The sequence below is a fragment of the Nyctereutes procyonoides genome, unplaced genomic scaffold, assembly GCF_905146905.1.
Source record: "Nyctereutes procyonoides isolate TBG_1078 unplaced genomic scaffold, NYPRO_anot_genome, whole genome shotgun sequence".
Taxonomy (NCBI): Eukaryota; Metazoa; Chordata; class Mammalia; order Carnivora; family Canidae; genus Nyctereutes; species Nyctereutes procyonoides.
Genome location: NW_026575043.1, coordinates 63,278,840 through 63,306,082, shown reverse-complemented (window position 1 = coordinate 63,306,082; position 27,243 = coordinate 63,278,840). Strand labels below are relative to the sequence as shown.

The following is a 27,243-nucleotide window of genomic DNA, read 5'->3' as shown; positions in this document are numbered from 1 at the left end:
CATGGCCCCTGTCCCCACCCAGTGACAGCTCCTTCCGCCAGGGCCTGGCATGCATCATAGTGTCCAATAATGAGGCAGTTGCTTCAGAGCACTGTGGAGGCCATGCACCGAACACAGAGGTGCCCCACGAGGGGAGTTCACCACAGTGTCCAGCACTGACCACAGGGGACAGGCTCAGAACTTCAATCCTGAGAGTGTCCCAAAGCTGACCAATGAGCCTAGGGGTGCTGACTTGTGCCAGCAAACCTGAGCGAGCTGAAATAGGCAGCTACACAGAGAGAAGTAGAACATCAGGCAGAGCATGAGCTCAGACTGGTAAGCAAGTGCTCCAGGCACCACCACAGCAGCCAACTGTGGGCAAGAAGGGAGTCCGAACAAAGTGCTGTCAGGAAGTGAAGGCTTTTAAAACATATCCTACCTCTCCGGGGAACCTTCTGTAAAGTTAAGGCCTTCTTCCTTTTTTCTTCCAATTCCACTTGTAATTTTATCTCCACAACCTGAGCAAAGAGTGAAATCTGGAGGTTGTTAAGGATGGAAGTTACGGAAGCTCTGCATAGGACGTTAAAACTTGCACACAAGCCTGAAAGCGCAGTTGTCTCAACGTCATTTCAAGTCACTTGACCAAACTCAGTTTGGTACTTGGTCAGGTGTTTTGCAACTACATGCTGCCCAAGTCCCAAGGCAGGGGGGCAGAGGTAAATGTGTTCTAGAACAGGACACAAGCCACCTTCCATGACCGGCACTGAAGGAAACACTAGAAGGCCCTTTCCCAACAGCAAGAAGCACTCAGCCACGTGTGTATGGGCTCCCAGGCACAAACACAAGCGTGGGCAGAATGTTGCATGCTCACACTTTTCCCAGTGATGCCTCGGGCGCTACTTGCCTATGTCTCCACGTCAGTTCAGGCACATTCAGAAGACACAGTCTATGCTTTCAGGACCCTGTTTAAATTTCAGGATTTACCTGCTCGATATTTGACCAAAAACACTCTATTTCTCTGGCGGTTGAAGCAGCGATTCGTCTCAGTCGGTTCTGCTCCTCTTTCCTTCCCCTCTCCTCACGAAGCTTCTTTTCCTCGTGATGACGCACCACAGTCCTGATGAGCTAGTAAATAAAAGGTGGAGGACTTGATGTCACACTGCAGCAGGCAGGTGCACAGTGCTCCTGAGCCGCAAGTACACAGTCTGGCAGGGAGACACGCCTCTGTCTGCTCTGATGATGCAGGAAACATGCCCATGCTGGCAAAACCACCACTAACACCCTGCTTGACTTTCTACAAAGTGTTATCTTACTAAATATACTTCTTTTTCTCCAAAAAGCAAGCCATATTGTGCTATAATCTTCTTTCCTTATTTGATATATGATAAACATGTTTTCATCAAACAGAGTAACGCTTTCAACACACATCACTTGCACTGCAGGAATGCAGCAAGATGCATTTAACTGCTAAGCATGAAAAATGTCAGGGTGGGATGACTCATATATTTCAAGACTTTTGCTTTAAATCTCCAACTGCTTTCCAGGATCTATGCTCTTATATCCCACCAGGAGTCCTCAAAAAGGTGCTGAAGAGGAACTTGGAAACAGATGCATTAAAAAAAAAAAAAAAAAAAAAGGAAACAGATGCATTATGTGCCTGAGCATGCCCAGCCAGGTGCCTCCAAGGTGAGAGGAGAAGCCCGCTGGGGGCCGCTTGGACCCTGTGGACGGCCCCCTGCTCCTAGACTCCTCGGGGTCTTATCTTGGTCCAATCACATCACTGGCACAAAGCCTCCAGCTCAGAGTCTGCAGTTTCTCCCAGGAGGGGGCAGTATGTGGCCACAGCCCACGGTTCAGCAGCTTGCTGCCCTGCCTTGCCTACTTGGACCATCCTTCTTTATGAAAAAATGTGTGCCAAAGGAGCAATCAGGTTTTTCGAGATTCCATGAATCTGATTTAAGACCCTTTACACTCAGACCCCACTGCTTCTAAAGCTCTTGTATTTTCTCTACCAAGCCTACATGGGGAAAGCCGAGTTTGGGGGAGGGAGGTAGACAGCAGGGCACACAGGACCACACTCCAGGCCTGAGAGCATGGGAAATAAAAAGAGAGCAGTTCTGTCCCAAGGAACAGACGGTGGTGCAATGACGTCAGAGAAGCAGGGCCCAGAGCCATTTACATGTACATAAGGACAGCTGCTTCATACTCTGAGGCCTAAGGCTTCTGGAAATCTGTCCCTTTCCACGTTCCTAGTACTGGCACTGCCAACTGCTAGAGACTCCCCAGGACTAGGTGTCTGCTTTGGGACCAGTGAGAAGGAAACCAATCCTCAGCCACAAATGGGGTGGCGGGGAACGCTGGACCAGATGACCAGAGCTGTGGCAGTGCAGAGCTGTGGGCAGCCTGAAAACCCAGGATGAAGCCCCAAGCTGCCCATCAGCCGACCAGCCTCTGCCCCCTCCCAACCCTGAGCCTCCTCAACTCCCACCTCAAAACACCTCCAGGCACCAGCTTGGGTCTGGGGGCCACAGGTATCCCAAGCACCAGGAGATACTGGCAAGGAGAGAAACCTAAATCCCCTCCTGGAGCTGCAACAAGAGCAGACGTATCCTGTCCCCAGTGATCCACACTGGGGTTCTGAAGACAGTCCCCACAAGTAAATCACACAGCACACTTACTTCCTGAACAGTGGCAAAACATTCTTCATATTTTGGAGCTAAACCCCTGAGAGTTGGTCTGGAGACTCCCCAGTACAGAGGTGTCAGGAAGCTCCTGCCCACCACATGCACGCCAGGAAGCACCGACATGTGTGCCTCACCTACCTTCCTGGCTGCAGCCATCTTCCACCTCCTCTCCTGGGCAAAGTCTGTGGCCATCCACTGCATCTCCTCCAGCAGATAGTCCCAGTGTGATTTGGGGCGAGGAGCCTCCTGTAGTTTGGGCAACCGCCTGAGGGACCACAGGCCTTCTTTCCTTAAATCTGCTATTCGCTGATGAATCTGGTTTTCCTGCAAGGAGCGTGGGGGTGGGATGTGTCCAGTACCTAATTAGAGTGTTCCACTAATTCAGGCCCCGAATTCAAGAAGCCTCAGTAACAAAGACAGGACTGGACACAGAGGTCAAAAGTAGCCCTGGAGAGGTCAGCAGGCATGCAATCCTCCCCAGAAGCAGGTGAAGCAATAGTTCTGTCCTCCTGTGTCAGAAACACAGACAGAATACACTGGCTAATGTTCACACCAGAGTACTTACAAGGGCAACATCACATGCCTGGCTCTTGCTCCAAAACCACTGGGAAGGGTAGGGACAGATCACCTAAGACTAGCCACATGTTTTCAGTGACTTAACACCGAACAGGAAATGCTGGGGTTGTGACATCCTACCAATTCTGGTATGTTTAATTCCCCCAATGAGCTTTCAGAAAACAACTGCTTAGAAACCACTCCCTGCAAACAGCAAGTGCTAACTGGGTGCTGGGCCACGGCCCTCCTCTGAAGCCCATGATGAGCTCAGCCTGTGAGGTCAGTACACAAAGGACCTTTCCCCCACCAGCCTACTTCCACCAGGACAGGTCACGCTTCCTGGTTCTAACCTTGTTTTCTAACTGATCAGAAACCACGTTTGACTGTCCTCACTACCGAGTGCTCGGTTTTAAACTACTGAATCCTTGAAAATTGAAATCAAATGCGATTCACAAACTAGAACATGTTTTACAGCCTTCTTGATGTTCTAAGTGCACTTACCAGTGCTATCTGTTCTACCAGCTTATCCTGAGAGCTGTCTTGGGGCGGGGCAGCATTCTGAGCTGGGCTCTGTGGTTTCGGGGGTGCTGACACGGCTGCTCCCGGGGACCGGGAGGTGACTGGAGATAGTGACTTGTTGGCTGCCGAGGAGGGTCTATTCCCTGCGGAGACCCGTGCTGGTGACAGGCCCGAGCCACTGGCAGGAGCTATGGACGAGGTAGAAGAGGTGGCTGGCGGGGGCCGCTGACAGGGCTGGGCAAGGTCCACCGATGGTCTTGTTGACGCCGTCTGGCAGGCAGAAAACAGGCCAGCAGTGAACAAACAGGAGACCTCAGCCCCCTAGTGCAGCCACACACCAGAGCCCACGTTCCTCGCACACCCTCCCCCCGCAAGCAGGGCAAACGAGTCACACATACCCAGCCCACTCACACAGCAGCCAAGCCAGGCCCCCAGGTGCATCCTTTTGCTCTACAAAAAGCTACACTAAGACTGCAGCACAAACTCAGCTTTCACACACTGTCTTATTTCCTAGGAGCTTTCTCTTCTGATTTTTTGTTTTTTTATAACCATTTCTATGTACGTTACTTTTTAGAATTTGGATTTATATAAGCTCCTTCCTCACTGAAAAATAACCCAATGCTCCTCTTGTATCTTCTCTGCCCCTCCCTGTCTGAGGATGGCATTCTGGGGGGAACAGCGAGCAGGCCAGGTGCTGCCACAACGTTAAGAGGGCCGAGGGTGGATGGTTGCAGAGCACAGCACACTTACGACCTGGCATACAGGGAGAAAACCAACTCAAGCGCACTCTGTACCAGGCCGCTGTGCAATATGTCTTTCCATCTCACCTAGTCTCCTGAGATTGCGGCCAGCCGCATGCTCTTGTAGAGAAACCTCTAGGGGCACCCAGGCACAGCCCTCCTCTCTGTGCTCCGAGGTTACTTGCCATCAACAGCAGAGCTCACTGACTATGGTGGAAACCGTGTGGCCCACAGGCCTTAGGTGTTTTCACCTTCCCTCTTTGTGGCCCTTCACAGGAAAAGTCTGCCAGCCCTACCCCATTTAGGAGGGCCAGGTTTCCATGGGTTTTGTAAGGAGCTGATCCTTTCAAAAAACAATGGCAGGTAAAGGAATCCAAGCAAAACCCCAGAGCTGCCTGAAGTCAGCAGGTAGCTCAATGAGACAAAATACTTGAAACAGAGACTCCGTTTCCATAAAAATCTCACAAAAGCAAAGGCCCAGAGAGGTTCGGGTGCCCTGGGGGCAGTGTTCTCCTCCCTAGGCTATGCAGAAAGCTGCAATGCAGATCTGTACAAAAGGCTCCAGAATCCATGGGGTGCAGATCACAACTCTTCTAGCCACTGGCAGAGTGACCCTGACAAGTTACTTAAGTCTCTCAGGTCTTACGGTAAAATGGGGATAAAAGATTCTGTATCCTAGGGTTGCCGGGCAGAGAAAAAAAAAATAGTGCCAGTAAAGGCTCCCGACAGTGCCTCATGTCCAGCAGGTGGTGAGCACAAAGCAGCTATGACTGCTGTTACTCCGACAGCATACAGATCAAACCTCGCTATCAAGCTCAAATAACCATAAAGCACTGGAACTGAAAGCCCCCTTAAGGAAACCTCCTTGTTCATGAGGGAAACAGCAAAAGGGAGGGGAAGGCTTCCCAGGCAACTCAGTCATACACGCTCAGACGATTCTCTGAGACCACCACCTGCTGTCCCTCAGGGCTCCTGGGGGTTCACACTCACTTTCAGGGACTAACTGCTCCTTAAGAACGGCAAGCAGTGCACTGTACACTTTTCAAAAAGAAGGTTCTGAGTGACAGCCATCAGTAGGGGAGGAAGGGTACCAAGGTAGAAACCCAGGTAAGGAAGGCCTCATGCCTTCAGAGTGCAGAGCACCCAGAAGGGGAAGGCATCCGTGGGAGGCCCAGCAGTTGGCTGGGTGTGGGCACACGCAGCCTAGAGAAGCCCCGCACTGCCACAGCCCCTTGCACACTGGTGGGAGGGTGCCCGCCACCTGCCCCACCGCATCATTGGACATATCAGCCAGGACGATGACCATACCGCTCTCTCCATGACTGAACCGCAAGCAGTAACTAAACCTGTACTGGTTCTCTAGTGCTTCCATAACATAATTGTGGCTATAGATCTGGATAAAGTAATGTTGAGCGACCCACCGATTCCAAGCAGGACAAGAAGCCACTAGGTGAGGTGCGCACACCCTGCAAATGCCCTACAGTGCACATCTCACACCTCGGCTTTTCTTCCATTTCTAAGGAACAGTATAGGTACCCACTAAGTACCTGTGGCTGGGTCGAGAGTGGAGCGGCCTGCATCTGAGCTTTCCCAGGCATCGGGGCATGCAGGGCCTGTGGCACAGGCTGTGGTGGTGGAGCGGGCAGCTGGCTGGGTGGGGGAACAGGGACAGGGGCATTTGGCTGCTGCGTCTTCGCTGGGACTTGGAGCTGTGCATGAGGCTCCACCACCTGCGGCTGCTGAGAAAAGTGCAGCGCTGGTGGGAGAGGCGCGGCAGGGAGGCCAGCCGGCGGCAGCCTGCCAGGGAGCTGCGGTGGGGGTGTGTGTAGGCTGGCAGCGTTCTGCACCGGAGGCCCCGTGGATGGGTCATACTGCTGCTGGCTTTGCTTCTGTCCGGCGAGTTGAGCGGCCTGAGGGGCAGGAGGCATTCCTCCTGCAAGAAAGGAATGGCCCCAGTGGTGCTGACTCTGGAGTCGAGAGCATCTTACCACGTGGAAGATTTCACGTCCCGGTGTTCATCACAGGCCTGTCACTCAGAGCCATCACACACTCCCATGGGAAGTTTCGCTGGTGGAAACTTCTATTACATTAACTCTTATGTTAAAAACTAGCACACCAAAAAGGAAAGAAAGGAGCTTGACCTCTGCAACTTAGCGTCAAGCAGAATAGATATGGCAACCAGTGCCCATATGGCAGCAACAACCAAGGAAGACAAAGGCGTGCTAAGTAAAGAGCCTGAGGACACAGAGTGGCGTGGCTCCCTCAGGGATGAGAGCACGCTGGCAGAGGCCCTCTTACCACTTGGACTGGGGCTCAGAGCCATGTCCCAGCCCTAGAAACCATTTTAACTGGGCTGCCAAGATTGTACGAGTCTTAGCCAGATGCTGGGCTGCAAGATCTCTCACTGCATGTGCTCTTTCTGAGCCAGAAGAGCCACTGTTGGCGCTGGGCCTTACCTTGAGCTGTCGGCATTAGCTGCTGAAGAGGAACCCCTGTGTTCGCCCCTGGGTGCTGGAAAACTGCCCCCTGGTGGCCCACTTCAAGCCGAGGCCGCTTAGACTGCTCTAGAATAGTTTTCAGGAAAGGTGCAGTTTGATATAAAAACAAAACCATAGAAGTAGTAGAAAAAAAAAAACATGTGTCAGTGTTATAATCTTTGAACAGGGAGCCTTTCCATATATCAACCAAAATCCAAAAGCCAGAAAAACTAAGGTTGATAAATAGAATTTCTCGCCATTAACATTTTGCCAGTGTAAGAAGCAGCCTCATACAAAAGGGTGCGTGACACCCCAGGAGACTGTGGTGTCTGCAGCATGCATGTGGGCAAGACACTGGCGGGGCTGCCATGTGGAAAGCTCTTCTAAGTTCATGTGAGAAATGCCAGCAACCAGACACACAGAACGGGCGAAGATCATAAAGAGTTGAGCAGAGGGACAGTGTCACAGTTAATAACATGGCAAGCTACCAAGCAACCTCACCAAAACTGAAGAGTTCCATAGCACAACAGAAGACTTGTGTTCACCCATCACATCAACAAAGACCAGAGGAGTGATCATGCTTCACAAACTGGCCAAAACATGAGAGCACCAGAAACCGAACAAGGGCTGATCCTGCTGCAGGACCACGTGCATCACTCACGTGCTCTGACAGAGCATTTCCATTTCCGGGAGCTTCTCCCGTAGATAAAGTGACAAACACGTCAAAAGAAATTTGGGAGATGTTCCATCCCATGTTTACCATAACAGAAAAAGGTGGTAATAAAAAGGAACACTACCGAGGGTGTGATGAGGGAAGGACCCCCACGTACCCAAGGAGTGCACAGCCATCAGAGAGTGTGGTCCTGAGCAGGGAAGGTGGCCTAGGAAGTTAATGCTGGCGAGAGAACAGTGCACAGAGAGTGCACTCCCACTGCCTCAGAATAGCATCACCACCAAGCAAGCATGTGGGCAGGAGGCCCCTTACACACACACACATCTCCAGCAGCAACCTCTCTAGGGCTGGGGCTCAGGGTGGGAACACCAAACCAGAGAGAGACTCGACTCACACCCTCCTTGACTATCCAAATCTTTCATATAAAATGTGTGTTTTTATAATTTGAAGAAAAAATTCAGTTAAAAAAAATGAGTGACAACTTGAAAAATAAGACGGTTTTACTCTCAATCCCATCATGAGGACTAAGAGCACGCCAGCACACAGGAAACCAAAATGGAACACACCGCACTCAATGAGCAAACTTTTAACTTCAGTATATACATACAGCTGATGAGTCAGCTGAAGAGAGTTAAAAAATTAACTCTCAAAGTAAAATGAAAGTCACCAAAACTAAGTGCTCCAGTGTTCATGTGGCTGCGATGCTGTATGTCCCCTCAGGCCAGCCACCTGAGCCAGTGCTCCAAAACATACCTGCCGGGGTCCCCGCCTGCTGCCTCTTAAAGGGGTCCGTCTCTCCCGCACTTCCGGCCCCCGCCACAAGGGCCCCTGTGAGAGCTTGCTGCTGAAAGAGAAAATGAAAACATGAGACTCTGATCACGGAGGTACCTTACAAGAATGGATATGAACTAAACTATCATAATTAATCCACATACTGGCCTCCCTACTCTCTAACTGGAGAAATGTTATCTGCCCAATGCATGTAATATATGCTCACATATCATCAGGCACTTAAAGTTCTAACTTACCTCTGGAGGGGAAAAAAGGACTTGTGAAAGATCTTATTCTGAGTTTCCTATCCATGAATAATTAATGCACATAATCTACAATGCCTCAGAAAGCAACAGTGATGGCAGAGCACTGGCTGGTGGTAGGAAACACCGTCAATCCCACATCTGAGCCTCCCTGGCAGTCATGCTATCTGTCATCACTTACCCCCCTCCCCCTAAAACACAAAAGCTGAATAATAACAAGAAAGGTTGAAAATTTCTTCCTCTTGGAAAATGACATCGAGACTCTACTCGAGGGATCCCTGGGTGGCGCAGCGGTTTAGCGCCTGCCTTTGGCCCAGGGCGCGATCCTGGAGACCCGGGATCGAATCCCACGTCAGGCTCCCGGTGCATGGAGCCTGCTTCTCCCTCTGCCTATGTCTCTGCCTCTCTCTCTCTCTCTGTGACTATCATAAATAAATAAAAAAAAATAAAAAATAAAAAAATAAAAAAAAAAGAAACTCTACTTGACAGACAAAAATCTGATACAATTGGGTCTTCACAGTGGACTTTTCCAAGTTAGCACCCTACATAGCTGGGTAAAATGTATACAGGTGATTCAGAATGTTTCAATGAAAACAAAATCAGGAACTAGCCAAGTCTGGGTGCCCCATACTTTTTACGTCTCTGTACCATCCCTGTAGTGCTGCTAAATGCTAAGGATGACGTTTATCAATCACTATTTGCTAATTGTTTGAATGATCCAACTCTGTCCACTCTACCTAGCCAAGCATCTGAAAGGCCAGTTACACATGCCTACACAGGGTATGTGCTCCACAAGGGTCTGTGAGGGCCACGCCCTAGCACCAGCCATGCTGCAGGTGTCCCCCATGGGGACAAGGGAGAAGTAAGCACCACTATTTATGTTCAGTGAAGATGGAGGGAGGAAGGAGGAGGGGTAAAGGAGGGAGGAAAGGGCAGCCCGGGTAGCTTGGCGGTTTAGCGCCGCCTTCAGCCCAGGGCGTGATCCTGGAGACCCGGGATCGAGTCCCGCGTCGGGCTCCCTGCATGGAGCCTGCTTCTCCCTCTGCCTGTGTCTCAGCCTCTCTCTCTCTCTCTCTCTCTCTCTCATGAATAAATAAATAAAATCTTAAAAAAAAAAAAAAAGGAGGGAGGAAAGAAAAGAATGATTTATGAACAGTGGTTATCTGGGGACAGAATTAGAGGTAAGTCATCATTTGTGTGTGTGCACTTTTCTAAATCTTCCAAACCTTCTACAATGAACACATCCTACTTTTATAATCAAAAGACTTTAAAAAAAAAAAAAGACTTTAAAAAAAAATAAAAGAAACTGATAAAGGGTTCTATGTCCAGTAATGGCCAACTGCTTCCTATCAGACATAAACTCTGGAGGACTGGACTAGACGCCTGCAAGAAGGGAATGGAACAAGCGGAGGTTTAAGACATGAGGGCAGGCCCCAGCCTGTGCTATGTGGACCAGCTCAGAATCAGACACACAACCTCACTGGCTTGAAGACCACTAGGATGGAGAGCGTGAAACCATAGCAAAAGGAAGGAGGACTCACCCCAGACATGGCAGGACACAGGGAGGCTCCAAGTTCTCTCCCTAATCTCTGTTTCCTAAAGCAGGCACACAAAGACTCCAAGCCCAGGCCAACAAAACCACACTGAGATTTCAGGTGCCCTGACTCAGGACACACAGTTCACAGTTAAAATTCAATCACATTAATTAATTATGAAAGCAGAAATGATCAATACTCTTAAGGAGACTGCAGAAACCAGAGTCTCTATCTCTCTCATTCATGACACCCAGAATCACTCCCAGGCACAAAGCCACAGGAAAACATGAGCCATATTTAGAGCAGTTCATGGACACAAATCCACGCAACACAAATGCTGGATTTAGCAGCAAGGATTTTACAACGGGTCTACTAAGTATGCCCGGGGACATAAAGAAAACATAGGATAATAAAAAACAAGAGAGAATCGTGACCAAAAAGAAGAAACTACTGAGAGAATCAAATGCAGATGCCAGAACTGAAAAATAAACTCCATGGAATACAAATTCACTGGATACAAGAGTGGGAAGCAGAGGTCTGTGAGCTGAACACACAGTGTTGAGAGAAGAGGAAAAGGAACAGAGTGGCACTTGTGGAGAGAATTGGGCCACCGGGGCGGGGCGGGGCAGTGCTGTGCTGCATACACGTGGGCAGATGACAAGAGCTGCACCAAGCCCAGGGGACACTCACTCATACAGCACCAAAAGGGGATGGAAAGTCTTCCTAAAACAGTGCTGGGGGATTGGTCACCCACAGGAAAATGTCGAAACTCTGGATAGCACTGAAATAAACCTGCGCTCATCAAGGGCAAGAAGGGGGAGGGCTGGCCTCTCTTCTCTAGGCCTCCTCACAGCCCTGACTCTCACCTTCAGAATTATTCCCTTACACTGTCTTCATGAGTATTCTACTGGGAAAGATACTGCAGCCTTTAAAATTCAAGTTTGATTTCAATTAAAAACAACAACAACAACAACTCAACATCAGAAAATAGAGATTCTCTAATGGGAAGTGAATTCTAAGTGACCACTTTAAGAGAGAATACCAAAACAGACTTTATCCATGGAAGACAGTGTTACTAATTTACAGGGAGTCTAAAGCTACACCAGGAAAAAGAACAGCTGAGAGAACTGGGGGTGTAGCTCACAGAAGACAGCCTGCCACCTGAATGAGGAACAGATGTAAGTTATTCTAGACAAAGAAATTCAGTCATTACAGCTAGCAGTTACCAGGGGGTAAATTTCTGCCCTATTTATTTATTTATTATTTATTTATAAAGATTTTATTTATCTTATTTTTATTTATTTTATTTTATTTTATTTATTTATTCATGAGAGACGCAGAAAGAGAGAGGCAGAGACACAGGCAGAGGGAGAAGCAGGCTCCATGCAGGGAGCCCAATGTGGGACTTGATTCCGGGTCTCCAGGATCACGCCCTGGGCAGGGGCCAAACTGCCGAGCCACCCAGGGATCCCCTCTGCCCAATTTAAATAAAGCAACCCACAAACCAACTATAAACTAACTGGGCCTGTGGTTCATAAGGCTAGGTGTGCAGTCAGAATGGGGTCAGAAGGGCTTGCAAATGCGGATAGCTGTGGAGTGGACAGTGCACCGTAACTCAGCTCAAGGTTCTACGGGTGGTCTCCTGGGCTCACCTTGGGGCAGGAGAACAGAACAGCAGAAACAGAAAAAGGACTCACGGTAATAGCATGCCTATTACAACAAACTGAGCTGCCCACCTCTGCCTAATCTACACCCACAAGCTCGTAACAATATACAAAGTATGAACACATGTAAGAATAAGACAGCCAATAGCAGGGTAAGGTCACAGAGCTACAATTATCCATTTCTTCTAATGTGATAATCATCGAAAAATAATCTCCACTGAGGATGCTTTTTAAAATCTAAATAACAAAATAGTTATGTCGTATACAACTGCACTCTAGTAGAAAACCATCTCAAATGCTTTTATTTTTTTTTATTTATTTTATTTTTTTTAAGATTTTATTTATTTATTTATTCATGAGAGACACAGGCAGAGAGAGAAGCAGGCTCCATGCAAGGAGCCTGACATGGGACTCGATCCCAGGTCTCCAGGATCAGGCCCTGGGCTGAAGGCAGGTGCTACACTGCTGAGCCACCTGGGCTGCCCTCAGATGCCTTTAGAAGTGAAGTAATACACACATGAACTGAGAATTCTGTATTTATTTGTAGAGCTTAATTAGGCACCAATTAGTTTCTTATAAAAACCCTTTAACTGGTGGCAAATAATGAAATTCATCCTGAGAATATGTCTTAAACTGTTTAGAAGGTTCAACATTACTGACCAGGACAAAATAAAACCGGGGGCCACTTGTATATTTCTACCAACACTTTTAGCTAAAAAAAGTGATGATATATGGCAAGTACCATAAAGATACACAGACTTCCTTGATTCACTAATGCCACTCCTCTGAGTGTTTTCTAAATAGAAAAATCACCTAAAATTAGAAAAATAGTTTACTGAATTGCAGTTCCACAAAATGATGGCAGATTAGGAGTTGCTAGAATGAGAATTGCTAAAAGTGAATAAAACCGGGGATCCCTGGGTGGCTCAGCGGTTTGACACCTGCCTTTCACCCAGGGTGTGATCCTGGAGTCCCAGGATGGAGTCCCAGAATCGAGTCCCACATTGGGCTCCTTGCATGGAGCCTGCTTCTCCCTCTGCCTGTGTCTCTGGCTCTCTCTCTGTTTCTCTCATGGATAAATGAATAAAATTAAAAAATAAATAAATAAAAGTGAATAAAACCTAAGGAGTATTTGTTAAATGAAAATACATTTTTAAAAAGTATACTCGGCCAACCAAAACAGATGTAATATAAAATAAATCTCTGGGGTGCCCAGCTAGCTCAGTCACTGGAACACATGACTCCTGATCTCAAGATTGTCAGTTCAGGCCCCATGTTGAGTGTGGAGATGACTTAAAAACAAAATAAAACAAAAATCTTTGCATTAGAAGGATGGAATTATGGATAACTATTCATTTTCTCTAACAGAAAAATCACTGAAAGTCACTACTTATGATGGGTTTTCTTACAAATAAACATATATTCATATGTATGTATACGTAGGCACATATTATTTTACATAGGACCCCTGCACTCAGTAGCACTACCTCAAAATCTTCTGGGAGCAGACAGAAATTAACTTATCTGTAATACAAAAATTCTTAAATTATTTCTAGCATTTTGTTAGTCAATACATATTAGTCAATATAAAAATTCTACAACTGGGGCAGCCCAGGTGGCTCAAGCGGTTTAGCACCTGCCTTCAGCCCAGCCCGTGATCCTGGAGACCTGGGATCGAGTCCCACATCGGGCTCCCTGCATGGAGCTTGCTTCTCCCTCAGCCTGTGTCTCTGCCTCTCTTTCTCTCTGTCTCTCTTATGAATAAATAAATAAAATCTTAAAAAAAAAAAAATTCTACAACTGGGCAGCCCGGGTGGCTCAGCGGTTTCATGCCGCCTTCAGCCCAGGGCGTGATCCTGGAGACCCGGGATCGAGTCCCACATCAGGCTCCCTGCATGGAGCCTGCTTCTCCCTCTGCCTGTGTCTCTGCCTCTCTATCTCTTTCATGAATTAAAAAAAAAAAAAAAAAAAAAAGATGTAGAATTCAAACTGGAGACTCCTTGGTCTTCCTCTTTTAGCCTCTTAAATATATGATTATGGACTATATCATCATGTATGCCAAGAAAATTATAAAACATATGTATGGAGGGATGCCTGGGTGGCTCAGCGGTTGGGAGTCTGCCTTTGGCTCAAGGCATGATCCTGGTATCTGGGATCAAGTCCCATACCAGGCTCCTTGCAGGGGGCCTGCTTCTCCCTCTGCCTGTGTCTCTGCCTCTCTCTGTGTGTCTCTTATGAATGAATAAAAAAAAAATTTAAAAACAACAACAAAAAACATATGTATGGGATTTTTTTAAAAAGATTTTGTCCAGGGATCCCTGGGTGGCGCAGCGGTTTAGTGCCTGCCTTTGGCCCAGGGCGCGATCCTGGAGACCCGGGATCGAGTCCCACGTCGGGCTCCCGGTGCATGGAGCCTGCTTCTCCCTCTGCCTATGTCTCTGCCTCTCTCTCTCTCTGTGTGACTATCATAAATAAATAAAAATTAAAAAAAAAAAAAAAGATTTTGTCCATTTATCTGACACAAAGAGTGAGCGAGGGAGCACACACAAGTGGGGGAGCAGCAGAGGGAGAAGGAGACTCCCCACTGAGCAGGGAGCCCGACACAAGGCTCGGTTCCAGGACCCTGGAATCATGACCTAAGCTGAAGGCAGACGCCTCACTGACTGAGCCACCCAGGTGCCCCATATATGTGATTTTAAATGCATGGTAAAATTATTAGAATTTTTTTTTAAATTTTTAAAAATTTTTATTTATTTATGATAGTCACACACACACAGAGAGAGAGAGAGGCAGAGACATAGGCAGAGGGAGAAGCAGGCTCCATGCACCGGGAGCCTGACGTGGGATTCGATCCCGGGTCTCCAGGATCACGCCCTGGGCCAAAGGCAGGCGCTAAACCACTGCGCCACCCAGGGATCCCAAATTATTAGAATTTAAATAGTGGAACAGAGTTGTTCACTGAACACAGTGTTCAACTTTTCTGTTTGAAATCCTCCATATAAAAATGTGGAAAAGGAAAGTAGAAAAATAAATACACAGCTTAAAAGAGTAATAATAAAGCAATCACCTGGGGTGGCACCTGAGTGGTGCAGTTGGTTAAGCATCTGACTCTTGATTTTGGCTCAGGTCTGGTCTCAGGGCCATGAAATGGAGCCCTGGGTTGGGAATCCACGCTCAGCAGGGAGTCTATTTCAGAATCTCTCTCTCTTTCTGCCCCTCCCACTTATACACACTCTCTCAAATAATCTTTAAAAAATAAAAATAAAAATAAAGCACTCATCACAATGCTAAGGGAACAGACTGCAGCTTGTGCTTCACCGACCCTGGGCACCATGAAGGTGCCCACTACCTGAGCGGTATGTGAACATCTCATGATACTGTCACCTACAGACTCCTCTCCAAACAGTATCTTCTCCAGCTTTGCTTCCTAGAGAATTCCCTGTAAGTCCTCTGTCCCACAAGGTGTGGCTGAGCACAGACATACCCACACATTTTGGCACTGTGACCACCTCTTCTCTACTGATGGCTCTCATCAACATTCTTCTGTATGAATGTGCACCATCCACTGACCTGTTCTCCTTGCCAGTGTACATTTGGTTCTTCCCAGTTATAACCAGCGCCACTAGGAACACTACTATACCTGGTTTCTAGCAGAGACATTCAAGAATTTCTTAAAGCACATTGTCGAGACAGAGGGTCTGGTCTGCCCATGCTCACCTCTTCCAGGTCATGCAAAAAGTTTGCAAATATCTCCAAGCTACCCTCCATCAAAAGTCGATGAGACTCCCACTGACCTACATCAGCAGATTCTACACCCAATTTAGTTTCTGGTGATCTGGCAAGTGTGATGGCAAATCACAGTGGTTTAATCTGTGTCACCATGGAGGCCACACGTCTGTTTCATAAGCTGATGGGCATTCCTTGCCTTTTACTATTCCACTGTCCTCAGGCAAATACTTATTAAAGTGGTCTAGAAACACAGTAGTGCATTACATTCCACAAAGCATTACAGGAAAGATGCCCTACTAAGAAATGCTCTCACAATCTCAAAGGTAAAAAAGCTTATATTCAACTGCATCGAACTCATCGTAAGAAGCATCTGAATATCAGGTTGAAATTATTCTTCACCACCAAAGGGGACCAGGCCCCTTGCAAAAATGACCAATTCTAGTTTGGATTCAGGAATACCCAAGATGAACCTTAAAGGTGCCAGCAAGTAAGAAAGGGCTCAGAGAATGACAAGGAAACATTAACAGTGCAAGAGGATCAGCTTAAAGGTCTCTACTGGGTCAAATTGCAGGTAATCTGACCATCAAAACACACAGTAAGATAAGGGGATGAGGCCGCTGCGTAGCGATGGCAGGGGCACAAGACCTGATGGGAGTGGGTTACACGGGCACCTGACAAATTCCACAAACTGTAACACTTAGGATCTGTGCCTTCCCCACCAATAAATTATATCTCGTGACAGAACCCACCTGCTTTTATAGGCCCAAGAAGAAAAATCACATGATCATGCAAATAAATGCAGAAATAGCATTTGACAAAATTCAATACCCATTCATAACACTAGAATTAAAGAAATCTCTTTTACCTAGTAAAGGACATCTACAGAATCTGTAGCTACTATCATATCTGACGGCAAAACATGAGAATGAGTAAGAATAAGTATTCTGACCACTCCATTTAGCGTATTTGGAAGTCCTTGCCAGTGCAATAAGGCCAAAAAATAAAAATAAACAAAAGGCTTCTAGATAAGAAAAATAAAACTTGCTTTCTTGACAGACATGATTCTCTATGTAGAAAAATCCCATGGAATCTACAAAAATGCTCCTAAAACTAACAAATGAGTTTAGCAAGACTGCAGAGTATAGATTCAAATAATCACCTGTATTCCTAAATACCTACGATGCATATCTCCATTTTTTTAAAATTACCACTTACAATACCACTGAAAAACTGGAACGCCCAAGCATATATCTAACAAAATATGTACAAAATTGGCAATCTGAAAACTACAAAAACACTGATGAAACTTTGGTCAAAGACAACCAAAACTGGGACACCTGGGTGGCTCAGCGGTTGAACATCTATCTGCCTTTGGTGCAGGATGTGATCCCAGAGTCCCAGGATCGAGTCCCACATCGGTCTCCCCGTGGGGAGCCTACTTCTCCCTCTGCCTGTGTCTCTGCTATTCTCTTTCTCTGTGTCTCTCATGAATAAATACATAAAATCTGGGCAGCCTGGGTGGCTCAGCAGTTTAGCGCCGCCTTCAGCCCAGGGCGTGATCCTGGAGTCCTGGGATCGAGTCCCACATCGGGCTCCCTGCATGGTGCCTGGTTCTCCCTCTGCCTGTGTGTCTGCCTCTCTCTCCCTCTCCCTCTCTCTTTCTCTCTCTGTCTCTCATGAATAAATAAATACAATCTTTAAAAATAAATATAATCTTTTTTTTTTTTTTTTAAAAAAGGACAACCAAAATAAAGGGAGAGATATACCATATTCCTAGACTGGAAGATTCAATACTGTCAAGATACCACTCCTCTCCAAACTGGTTAACAGATTCAATGTAATCTAAATCAAAATTCTATAGATATCGACAGAACAGATTCTAAAATTTCTATGAAAATGGAAAAGAACTAGAATGACCAAAACAATTAAAAAAAAAAAAAAGGTTGAACTCACATTGATTTCAAGACTAAGTACAAAGCTACAGTGATGTAGACTGTGGTTTTTTAGCAAGACACACAGATGAAGGGAATTCTGGAGAGTCTAGAAAGAGACCCACACAGTCAGGAATCAGCTCACTTTCAGCAAAGTTGCAAGGTCAATATAAGGGAAATGGAACAGTCTTTTTAAGAAATGGTGCTGGAAAAAAAAAAAGTGCTGAAACAACTGGAAATCGATATGCAGAAAAATGAACATCTACATGTTTGCCACGTAATACAAAACTTGACTCAAAGGGGATCATGGAGGTAAATGTAAAACATAGAATATACAACTTCCAGAAGAAAATACAAGAGGTTTCTGTGACCTCAGGGTAAGTGAAGAGTTTTTAGATAGGATGCCAAAAGCACAATCTATTAAAAAAAAAAAAAAAAATCTGTAAAAAAAAAAAGATAAAATACACTGCATCAAAACATAAAACATTTGCTCTGAAAAAAAACAGTGTAAGAGAGAAAGATAAGCTTTATTTTTTTTTTTGAAAGATAAGCTTTAGAATGGGAGAAAAACATTTCCAAATTTGTATCTGCCAAGAAACTTGCATTTATACAAAGAATTCTCAAATCTAACAGTAACATATAGGACTCAGACTTTCCCAAAGAACATACACCAACCAACCACCAGTAAGCCCCCAAACCACGAGCACTGCAAGCGTATTGTGACAACTAGAGATGAAGGCGGAGGACACAGCAGGGCCTCCCCTCCAAGGGGCGGCAGGAGTGCAGCAAGGCACAGCCACTGCAGCAACTTTGACAATTTCTTGCTAAATGGAACATACAGATAGTAAACAAGCGGGCAGTCAGCCTCCAAGGCATGTTCCCGCACAACACAAAGGCCTAGGTTCACACAAAACTGTATATGAATGCTGACAGCAGCCTTACCCCTAAGCAAACAATCCAAGTGTCCTCCGAAGGATGAGTGAAGAAACAAACCCAAGGAACTCATGCCATTGAACACTGCTTACTTAGCAAAGAGAGAAGACCATGGTAAATGGCACAGCGTGGCCGCTCAGGGACAGAAGCCACATGTTGTTGTAGGATCCACCTAGATTTCATTCCGGAAAAGGCAAAATCACAGAGGCAGAGAGCAAAGATTTCAGGAGGATGATAGAGCTCTGTTTCTGGACCACAGTGATGGCCACACAACTCTATGGGTTTGGCAAAACTCAACAGAACTACAGACAAAAAAGAGTGAGTTTTACTGAATTAAGTCAGTCTAAGTAAATAAATAGTATTATAGTGACATTACCCACTGGCTGAAAAAGAAATCCACATATGAATATGTAAACGGAGAAAAAGGAAAGCACACTGTTAACAGCAGAATGCCAATCGATAAATGCATTAGGGATGATTGGGCTAGAAAAATCCATTTCCCAATCTTTAAGGTGAAAATGGATTCTGTCCCAATGGTGGAATTAGTGGCTGAAAGTTTAATGAGATACTGGATTATTTACATAGTCTCAAAGTATCTTCCCCAAATCGCTTATCATTTACCAAAGAGAAAATAAGAACATTCCACTACAAAAGCCTGGTGGACCCCAGTCTCACAAGTGGTCAAGGTGAGCATCACCAGTCGCAGGACCACTGATCTCATGGCTTCCTACTATGGCACAGCGAGCTGCACACACTGTCACTTCAGTGGTATTCCTCTCAAAAATACATGGCCCAAGTCAGACACAAGGAAACGTCACACAATCCAGTATCTAAGGACATTCTACAAAATAGGCAGTCTAAACTCAAACAACGTGAAGGTCATGAAAGACCAAGGAGTCAGCCCAGATTAAAGAAGACCAAGCAGGGATGACAACCAAGCACAGCTGGTGACCCCAGACTACAGGAAAAACACTGTGGCCGACCCTTGAGCAAGGCAAGGTTGAACCGTGCAGGTCCACTTACGCACAGATGTTTTTCCCATACGGTACAGTAAATGTATTTTCTCTTCTTCTTTATGATTTCCTTCTTTCCAGCTCACTTTACTATAAGAATACAGCATATAAAACATGTAACAGACAGAATACGTGCTGACTAGGTTATCAGTAAGGCTTCCAGTCAACGGCAGGCTAACAGTAGTTAAGTTTTGGGAGGTCAAAAGTTCTATGTGGAGGTTCCACCGTGCGGGGATGGTGCCCCTACACTGTTTAAGGGTCAACTCTATGAAGGACGCCGTCAGGGTAAAAGACAAAAAAAACCACATATGAGCCCCCGGCTTAGTTGTAATCCTGACATGACTTGTACTGTGCTGGGTAAGAGAACACTCTCACCCGCTATGTGCTGAATATCAGCATAAAAGGGCCTGCCACAGTACCCGCAACTGCCGGTTGCCCAGTTCGGGGGAAATATGTGTGCAGACACATACAAGAGACTGAAAACACTACAGGGGCAAAGAGTGCACATTGCTGAATCCAGGTAAAGGACACATAGGAAATTCTTTGGAAAACTGTTTTTGCAACTTTTCACATATGTTTGAAATGATAGCAAAATTAAAAATAAAAAAAAGGTTCTTGGCATCACTGATGTTAACACTGAGTGATTTGGTTTCCAAACACACTAATCAGTCTGCACCTGGTGGACACCTGAATGGGGCCTAAGGTCCTGACTTCAGCATTTCTTTCAGTTCGGAAAATACCAAGTTACTAGCTGCTTAAATCTTTTTTTTTTTTCTTGTTCTGTTTTGCACTGTTCTTAAAAATACAGATAGAAGACACAAGAAAGAACCAACATTTAAAACACAGCACACAAGGAATCCTGAGTACACATTCAACAAGACTGTATTAGGTGACATGCAAGCTAAAGCTACTACTGCGTCACACTCAACACAGAAAAAATAATAATGCATTAAGATCCGTGCTGTCATTTACTCATGCAACTTAATTTTATCATTTTTATATACAGGAAGACTTTTTAATTTTTTAAAAATAAGGAATGGGCTCTGGAAAAAAAAAATGTTGGAGAGCAAATAGTAAAATTGAAGGTTAAAATATCTGGATGAAGGGAAGTTTGGGATGAGGCTACATTTGAGAACCATCGAAAAGTACCTGAAGCGGTTGCTGCTGGGATGAAAAAGCAGCAGAAACATTTGGCGGAAGCTGGGTTGCTATAGCAACGGGAGTACCAGTCTGCCCATCCTTTCCTGTCACAACCTTTACCTGAGAGGAAATATTTTGAGAAAAAAAGGTAACATAATTTTTAAGACTGCTCAAAATTTTGTCAGAATTTTATTGCTGATAGCTCAGTGATGTTTGGTGTTTAAAATGGAATGCTTTTGCATGAAATCTTGTAAAAGGATACCTAACTGACTTACGGTGGATTTACAACAGAACGACCTAACTCTAGTGCGAATCTTGCAGGAACTCCAATTTGAACACAGTGCAACATCCTCAGATTCTGCAACTTCAAACCGTAAGCAAGGGAACGGCAGGCAGTCTCTGAGCAGCAAAGCCCTAGTGCCCTCACAGGCCATCTGTACAGCAGCCACCCCACTGCCTGCTGTTGTGTGGGCCTATCTCAGTAGGAAGGTGCAAAAAAGGGAGTCATGCCTCCTCATTAGCACAGATGAGGGGGACGGAGCCTACAGACAGCATTGAAATACAAACAGAGAACTGAATTTCGCTGTTTCATGGCAAAGAGGTGTAATCCTCAAAATAATCATATTGACCTTTTAGAAAACAAAAATAGTCCTTTCTGGAAAGGGTGTTGAAGAAAACACAAAATGGCAAAGCCACACAGATATGTCCAGAAATCTCAATGAGGACGGCAAAGCAAAGAGGTCAGCTTTTGCTCAGCAAAGGCTGATTTCTTTGCAGGAGAAGAGCTGACAAAGAGCCAAATTACTTTAGCTGTATCATAAAACAAAATAAGCTCCACCAACATACTGTACACTACACAACACAATGGCACAAAATACAGTGCGTTACAGTATCCCTCACCATTCTCACCATTGCTCTGTTTTCATTAGCTCCTCTTTCAGGAAATACAAGTAGAAGGATCTTAGGAATCACTATGGTACTGATAAAACTCAACTGGGGGATTTATGAAAGACCTGTTCCAAGCACCCCAAAATATTTCACTCCCTATAAAAGATTCTATGTTAAATATCACTCAATAGGTATTTGCACACGAGTTTAAAAAACCTCAAATTGAAGACTTTTACATCTAAAAATTGAAAAATTCTCCAAGCTTTGCTATAACAATGGTATCTTCGTCATGAAGACACCATACAGACCTACCTGGTGATGTGAAATCATGACTGTTATACTGTACAGTTACTGATTCAAACCCCTTGTTTAAAAACATTTGTGGTGTTTTTAATGGTAGACCAGTGTAGGTAAAATGCAAAATCTATGCAAGTAGCCAGAAGGCATCCACATCTCCAGCCTCAGAGCTGGACAAGACCCACAACTGACTACGGGAGATGGCTGGGTCATGCCAGGCCAGCCTTCAGAAACTAGATGACCTTGCTCTGCAAGAACATGTGCAGGCCTGGACCAGCACTGCTCACAGGGTCATCCTGCATCTTCTTCCCAATGTCCAGAGCAGCTCCTCCCCACCATGCAGGGAAAGAGCAAAACACATCTTCAATTTTACTCCTGGATCAAATCCTCATGAAACCACATCCTAGAAACATCCCAGGCTCAAAGGCTATGTTTTATTTACAGTTGCCTAGACTCAAATTTGCATAGCATGGTACTCTAATTAAAGTGCTATTTCTCACCTCATCATTGATAACCTCAGACTTTTCTTCCTCCTCCTCTTCCTCTTCCTCCTCCTCCTCCTCCTCTTCCAGATCCAAATCATTCTGCCTAAGATAAGCTTGCAACGGGGCATAGTGCTTCTTCTTGAAAGCCAGGAAGTCCATCATGTTCCCTTGAAGGTGCTGCAGGAAGAACAGTTCGACCAAGTACTCCCTGAAGGCCTCCTTTAGCGCCTCCATCTCTCTGTAATGGTACTCCAGGCACTGCTTCCTCATCTGGGCCAGCTCCTGAGATGCTGGGGGGATCTCCTCCAACTTCTTGGGGGCCTTTCGCACCCCTGCACTCCCCGCAGATGTGAGAGGAAGGCTGGAGAGGCCCGGGGGCACCGCAGTCCTGGAGGGGCTGGTGGGGGGTGGTGGGGACGTCATCCCAAAGGCTGAGGCCCCCCCGACCCCAACCCCGACCCCGGGCAACAGGGGTCTGGTCAGTGGCGGCCCCTGCAGCACCTGCTGCTGCTGGACCAGCTGGCCCTGGATGATGCTGCTGATCTGGGGTGGCAAGCTCGCTGTGGTGATGTGACCAGGGCTGGCCAGGGGCTGCAGGCTGGCTGCACCTGCAGCCGCAGGACTCTGTGGTCCCAGGTGGTGGACGGTACCCCCAGACTGTGCATGGGGCTGTGACAGTCTCCGTTCTCGGACCGCGATGGGAGCCCCTGTGTGCTGCAGCTGCACCTGGGTGCCTGGAGCCATCTGGGCAAGGCCCGAGCTCTCCTGAAACACAAAGTGCCCGCCACTAGATGGGCTCAAGCTCATCTGCCTCACTAGCACGCTGGCGTCCACAAAGCCCCCGGTGGGACTGCTGCTGCAAAGGCCCAGGCCAGGGCCAGGGGTGCCTGTCCGCATGCTCTGCAGGCCCGGCCCTGGCCCAGGACTAGGCTGGGTGGGGCTCTGAGTCTGCACCTGTTGGGACAGTGGCGAGGTGACCTGGATGTATGATGGAGACCCATGCTCAAAGCGCCTCTGCTGGGCGCTGAACTGGAAACCTGGAGAAGTAGGGCTGGGGAGTGGCAGAGGAGCGAGCGTGATCTGTGGGTTTCCTCCCACCACGGGTCCGACGCTCTGTAGGGCGATGTTCACGTTCTGCCCGGTCACGGGACTCCTGTTCATCAACTGCTGAACTTGGTAACCAGGAGACTGAGGTGCAGACGGGCTGGCCGATGGTGCAAAGGGCGTGGCAGGGGACTGGGGAGGATTTGGGTGGGCCTGCTGCTCTTCTCCTTCGCTGCTGGTGAAGGCCCTAGACCTCTGCAGCTGGTGCTGGACACTCTGAGGGCCGCTGCCATGGTGCATTATCGCCCCCCTTTTTAATCCAACTTAACGTTCTCCTGAAAGATCAAAGTTAATATCAAGTTACTTGAAGACAAATGTAAGCATCTGCATCTGACCAGCACTTACTACAAGTACCATTTAGCAGCACTGGAGAGATAGTCTGGTATGTTCCCAGGGGCATCTGATGCAAATGAGTCTTATTAATTCTTATCAAGCCATGAAAGAGATGGCACTAAAGACAATGTCCCTCAACACAGATGAGGGACAGGTCCTTCTGGGTCACTGCTGGGACCTGCAGGTGGATAATCCCAGTTAACTACCATGGAAGGTAACCAGCATCGCTAGCTCAAGGCCAGGCAGGATCTGAACTTGGCACTGGCACTTGTGCCCAACACATTTCTTCCCAGAAGCCGCCTCCTAGCTAGCGGTTCCTCTCCATTTCCACATGCGGGAGGGCTGTCTGCCTGTCTCTCCTGGTAGAAGGACAGCCCCCTGCTCGACGCCAGGCACCCAGGAGGCAGTCAGTGACTGCATCAGCTGTCTACGGTCTACTGCCATCACCCTATCACCAGAACAGAACACCCCACCAACTTCTGGGCTACATCAACTGCAAACACAGAGAGCAACCATTTCATTTCAGATCCTAAGCTCCTGAAGGAGAGGACCCAGGCCTGGGGGCCAGAGCCTCACCTTAGACCTGTTGTAGAAGCCAGGACAAAACAAGAAGGCACCTCAAACTTCAGAGAGAGAGGAAGAATGGAGCGACTTGGGCCCATGCTCTGGGAGAGTCTCCCTCAGACATATGCAAACTCTCTGGAGCTGGTACCACAGCTTCAAAGGGGCTCCTAGCCCAAACAGCTTTGTGCAGAGGACCAGGGAGGTACTGGGAGAGTAGAAGACATGTGCTGGGGGTCAGCTCTCAGGACCCCAGAATGCTCCCAAGTCAGATCCAGCTAGAGTCTCAGTGCCTGCAAGGGATACGACCCCACTGGGGACATGATGTCCTCCAAAGCCCCCTGCCCCAGGTGTCTGCTCCTCCCCACTACAACAGGGTCACAGGCACAGAAATAGCCTTTCACCACTGGAAATTCTCAAGTCTTTTTTTTTTTTTTTTTTTTTTTTATTTATGATAGTCACACACAGAGAGAGAGAGAGAGAGAGAGAGAGAGAGAGAGGCAGAGACACAGGCAGAGGGAGAAGCAGGCTCCATGCACCGGGAGCCCGACGTGGGATTCGATACCGGGTCTCCGGGATCGCGCCCTGGGCCAAAGGCAGGCGCTAAACCGCTGCGCCACCCAGGGATCCCTGGAAATTCTCAAGTCTTAACCGACAAACTGAGCTCCCCATTTCTTGGTGTTCCTTCCACCCTGACCCTCAAAACAAGCAATAGGGCCGGTCTCGTCATCCACAGGGCATCACAAATTATCTCAGAGGACAGGGGTAAAAACATCAGAAACCAAAAGCTACAAAAGTTACAACGCAAAAATACATCTACACGTGGAACCCTGGCCAAGATAGATGGTATGCAGAATTAGAAGCTACAGAATGTATGGGTATGCCAGTAAAGGTTGGGAAAACACGAAAATTGGTGCCTATTTAAACAACAGAAAAGGTACTTTCTGCTCTGAAGGCTACTGCTAAAGAGAGTCCAAGATCACGGGCAAGCTGTAACACATGTCTCACAGGAGATCACGGTCACAGTGAAAAACAGCCATAATGAGCAGCCCACCAGTATGTTCCTGCCTTCGCCCCCGAGCAGAAGCCTCCCATGGTGGCTCAGGGCCGGGGGCCTCAGCACACCTCCTGCTTTCAGAACGAGCTCTTGCTCCTGAGCCTTGTAAACAAGCATTATGAGGAGACATGTGTGGAACTGGCACAAAAACAGAACAAATGTGATAAACACAAGGGCATATTTAGGATTATTTCCTTAGAATACATTCTCACAACATCAAAAGTGAGCAAAGAGAGAGAACAAAAGCCATAAATGAGCTCGCTCACATATAACAATTCACAAAACCAGGAGAAGCTAAGACTTAGGAGGAAATATGTCATGACCACTGACAGAGTGAAAATCCTATTTCAATTCTCACCACAAATCATTCACCAAAATAAATGGAGCATTTTCATAAGGTAACATCCCAAGTTTTATACCAATTGTAAAAGAGTCAAAATAGAAATACATAGAGAATACAAAAATGAATACTTACTAAAGCTCTGAAGGGGAATTCAAGTTCCTAAACTTAAAACAGTAAAGTTGTATCTGAAAAGACAGATGGATTTGAAGACATGCAAAATTTTAAAATGTTTAAAACTCAAAAATAAATCATCAAAATCATGACTATTTGGGGTAGTTATGATGGGGCTATCACTACACTATAGAAAGTACTCATATAAAGTAGAAATCACTGAAATCCCACAGAAAAATGAATTAAGGACAAGAGACAGTTTACAAAAGAAAAACATCTATTTAACTAGCTGGAAGGGAAATGTCCAACTTCACCGCTTATAAAGTAATACAGACTGGAATAAATATCTCCCAGATCCACTTAGCCAAGATACTGTATCACACGACTGGCACCCTGCCAACCCCACATCTAGTGGAGGGTTGAGAGGCAGATAGGGACACAGAGCAGAGATCTCAAAGAGCTCAGAGGCCAGGACATGCCTGACAAGGTGGGCGACAGTGCTGGAAAAGCAGAAGCAACCCACCTGACCCATTACCTTTGACCTAGTAAGACTAGCTCTGGAAATCTCTCCTGAGGAAATTCACCTATTTTTTTTTTAAATTGTGCATAAAAATGTTTATTGCAGAATACAGTAAGAGTTCCAAAAAAAAAAAAAGTAACCGGAACTATCCAGTGCCCAAGTTCTAGATGGAGGCTCTAATAAAAATGAAAAATGTGCAGACATATTACCATGAAAGAAGCAGGACACCAATTATATGATATAGCCACTACTCTGTTAAAGATATAAATTAAATAGCTAGTCACTGAAATATATCAAAATATGAATACTGACCTTCACCTGGAGAAGGGACAGAGCACTCCTTGGCGATATGAGGACCAAGCTACCAAGCTACCAAGCACCCACACCACGATGAGTTGCAAGATGCCAAGGAGCAGAGCCAGACACAAGGATCACACAGCGCAGGTCACTGACATGACATGATATTCTGGAACAGGCAAAACCAGAGGGACAGAGATTAGACAGATGCTGAGGGCTGGAGGTGGGGGAGGGGCTGACTCGGGAGCAGCAGAGAGAATCTGGGGGGTGGACCCACTCCTCCACTAAATGTGTGAAAGTGGTTACTAATGTGTTTGTCCAAAGTCACAGGGCCACACGCTAAAGCATGAACTTTGAACATTATACCTCAACTTTTTAAAGTAAATTATACCTCAACTTTCTAAAGTAAATCCTGACTTCAGCGAGCTTATAGTCAGGTAGAGAAATAAACCCAATCAACAATGATATAAAGAAACTGCTTAAAAAAAAAAAAAAAAAAAAGAAACTGCTTATCTAAAGCAGCATTCCCTAAATATGTGCCACAGCCACCCCAATGGAAAGCAAAACTACCACCAATGGCAAAACAATTTTTTTTGGTAGTAGCTGTTTCTACTTTCAAGGCCCATCAGAAAGAGCTGGAG

The 27,243-nt window shown here is 46.5% G+C and overlaps 1 protein-coding gene across 15 annotated transcripts in view; it reads right to left on the bottom strand.

Moving 5' to 3' along the window:
* Window positions 1–27,243, bottom strand: part of EP400 (E1A binding protein p400) — a 103,262-nt gene that overhangs the window by 67,857 nt on the left and 8,162 nt on the right. For 5 of the 15 annotated variants that reach the window (XM_055323104.1, XM_055323114.1, XM_055323110.1 and 2 more), the window contains 11 exons: window positions 26,618–26,771; window positions 25,807–25,859; window positions 22,292–23,655; window positions 20,616–20,726; window positions 8,381–8,471; window positions 6,934–7,041; window positions 6,025–6,410; window positions 3,720–4,007; window positions 2,802–2,987; window positions 964–1,104; window positions 419–515 (listed from right to left, as the gene is read on the bottom strand). In XM_055323104.1, the coding sequence (XP_055179079.1) occupies window positions 419–515; window positions 964–1,104; window positions 2,802–2,987; window positions 3,720–4,007; window positions 6,025–6,410; window positions 6,934–7,041; window positions 8,381–8,471; window positions 20,616–20,726; window positions 22,292–23,620 (2,737 nt within the window). In that variant the 5' untranslated portion in view covers window positions 23,621–23,655; window positions 25,807–25,859; window positions 26,618–26,771. The remainder of the gene's footprint in view (window positions 1–418; window positions 516–963; window positions 1,105–2,801; window positions 2,988–3,719; window positions 4,008–6,024; window positions 6,411–6,933; window positions 7,042–8,380; window positions 8,472–20,615; window positions 20,727–22,291; window positions 23,656–25,806; window positions 25,860–26,617; window positions 26,772–27,243) is intronic. The other 10 variants (XM_055323111.1, XM_055323113.1, XM_055323106.1 and 7 more) reach the window with 8 other exon arrangements.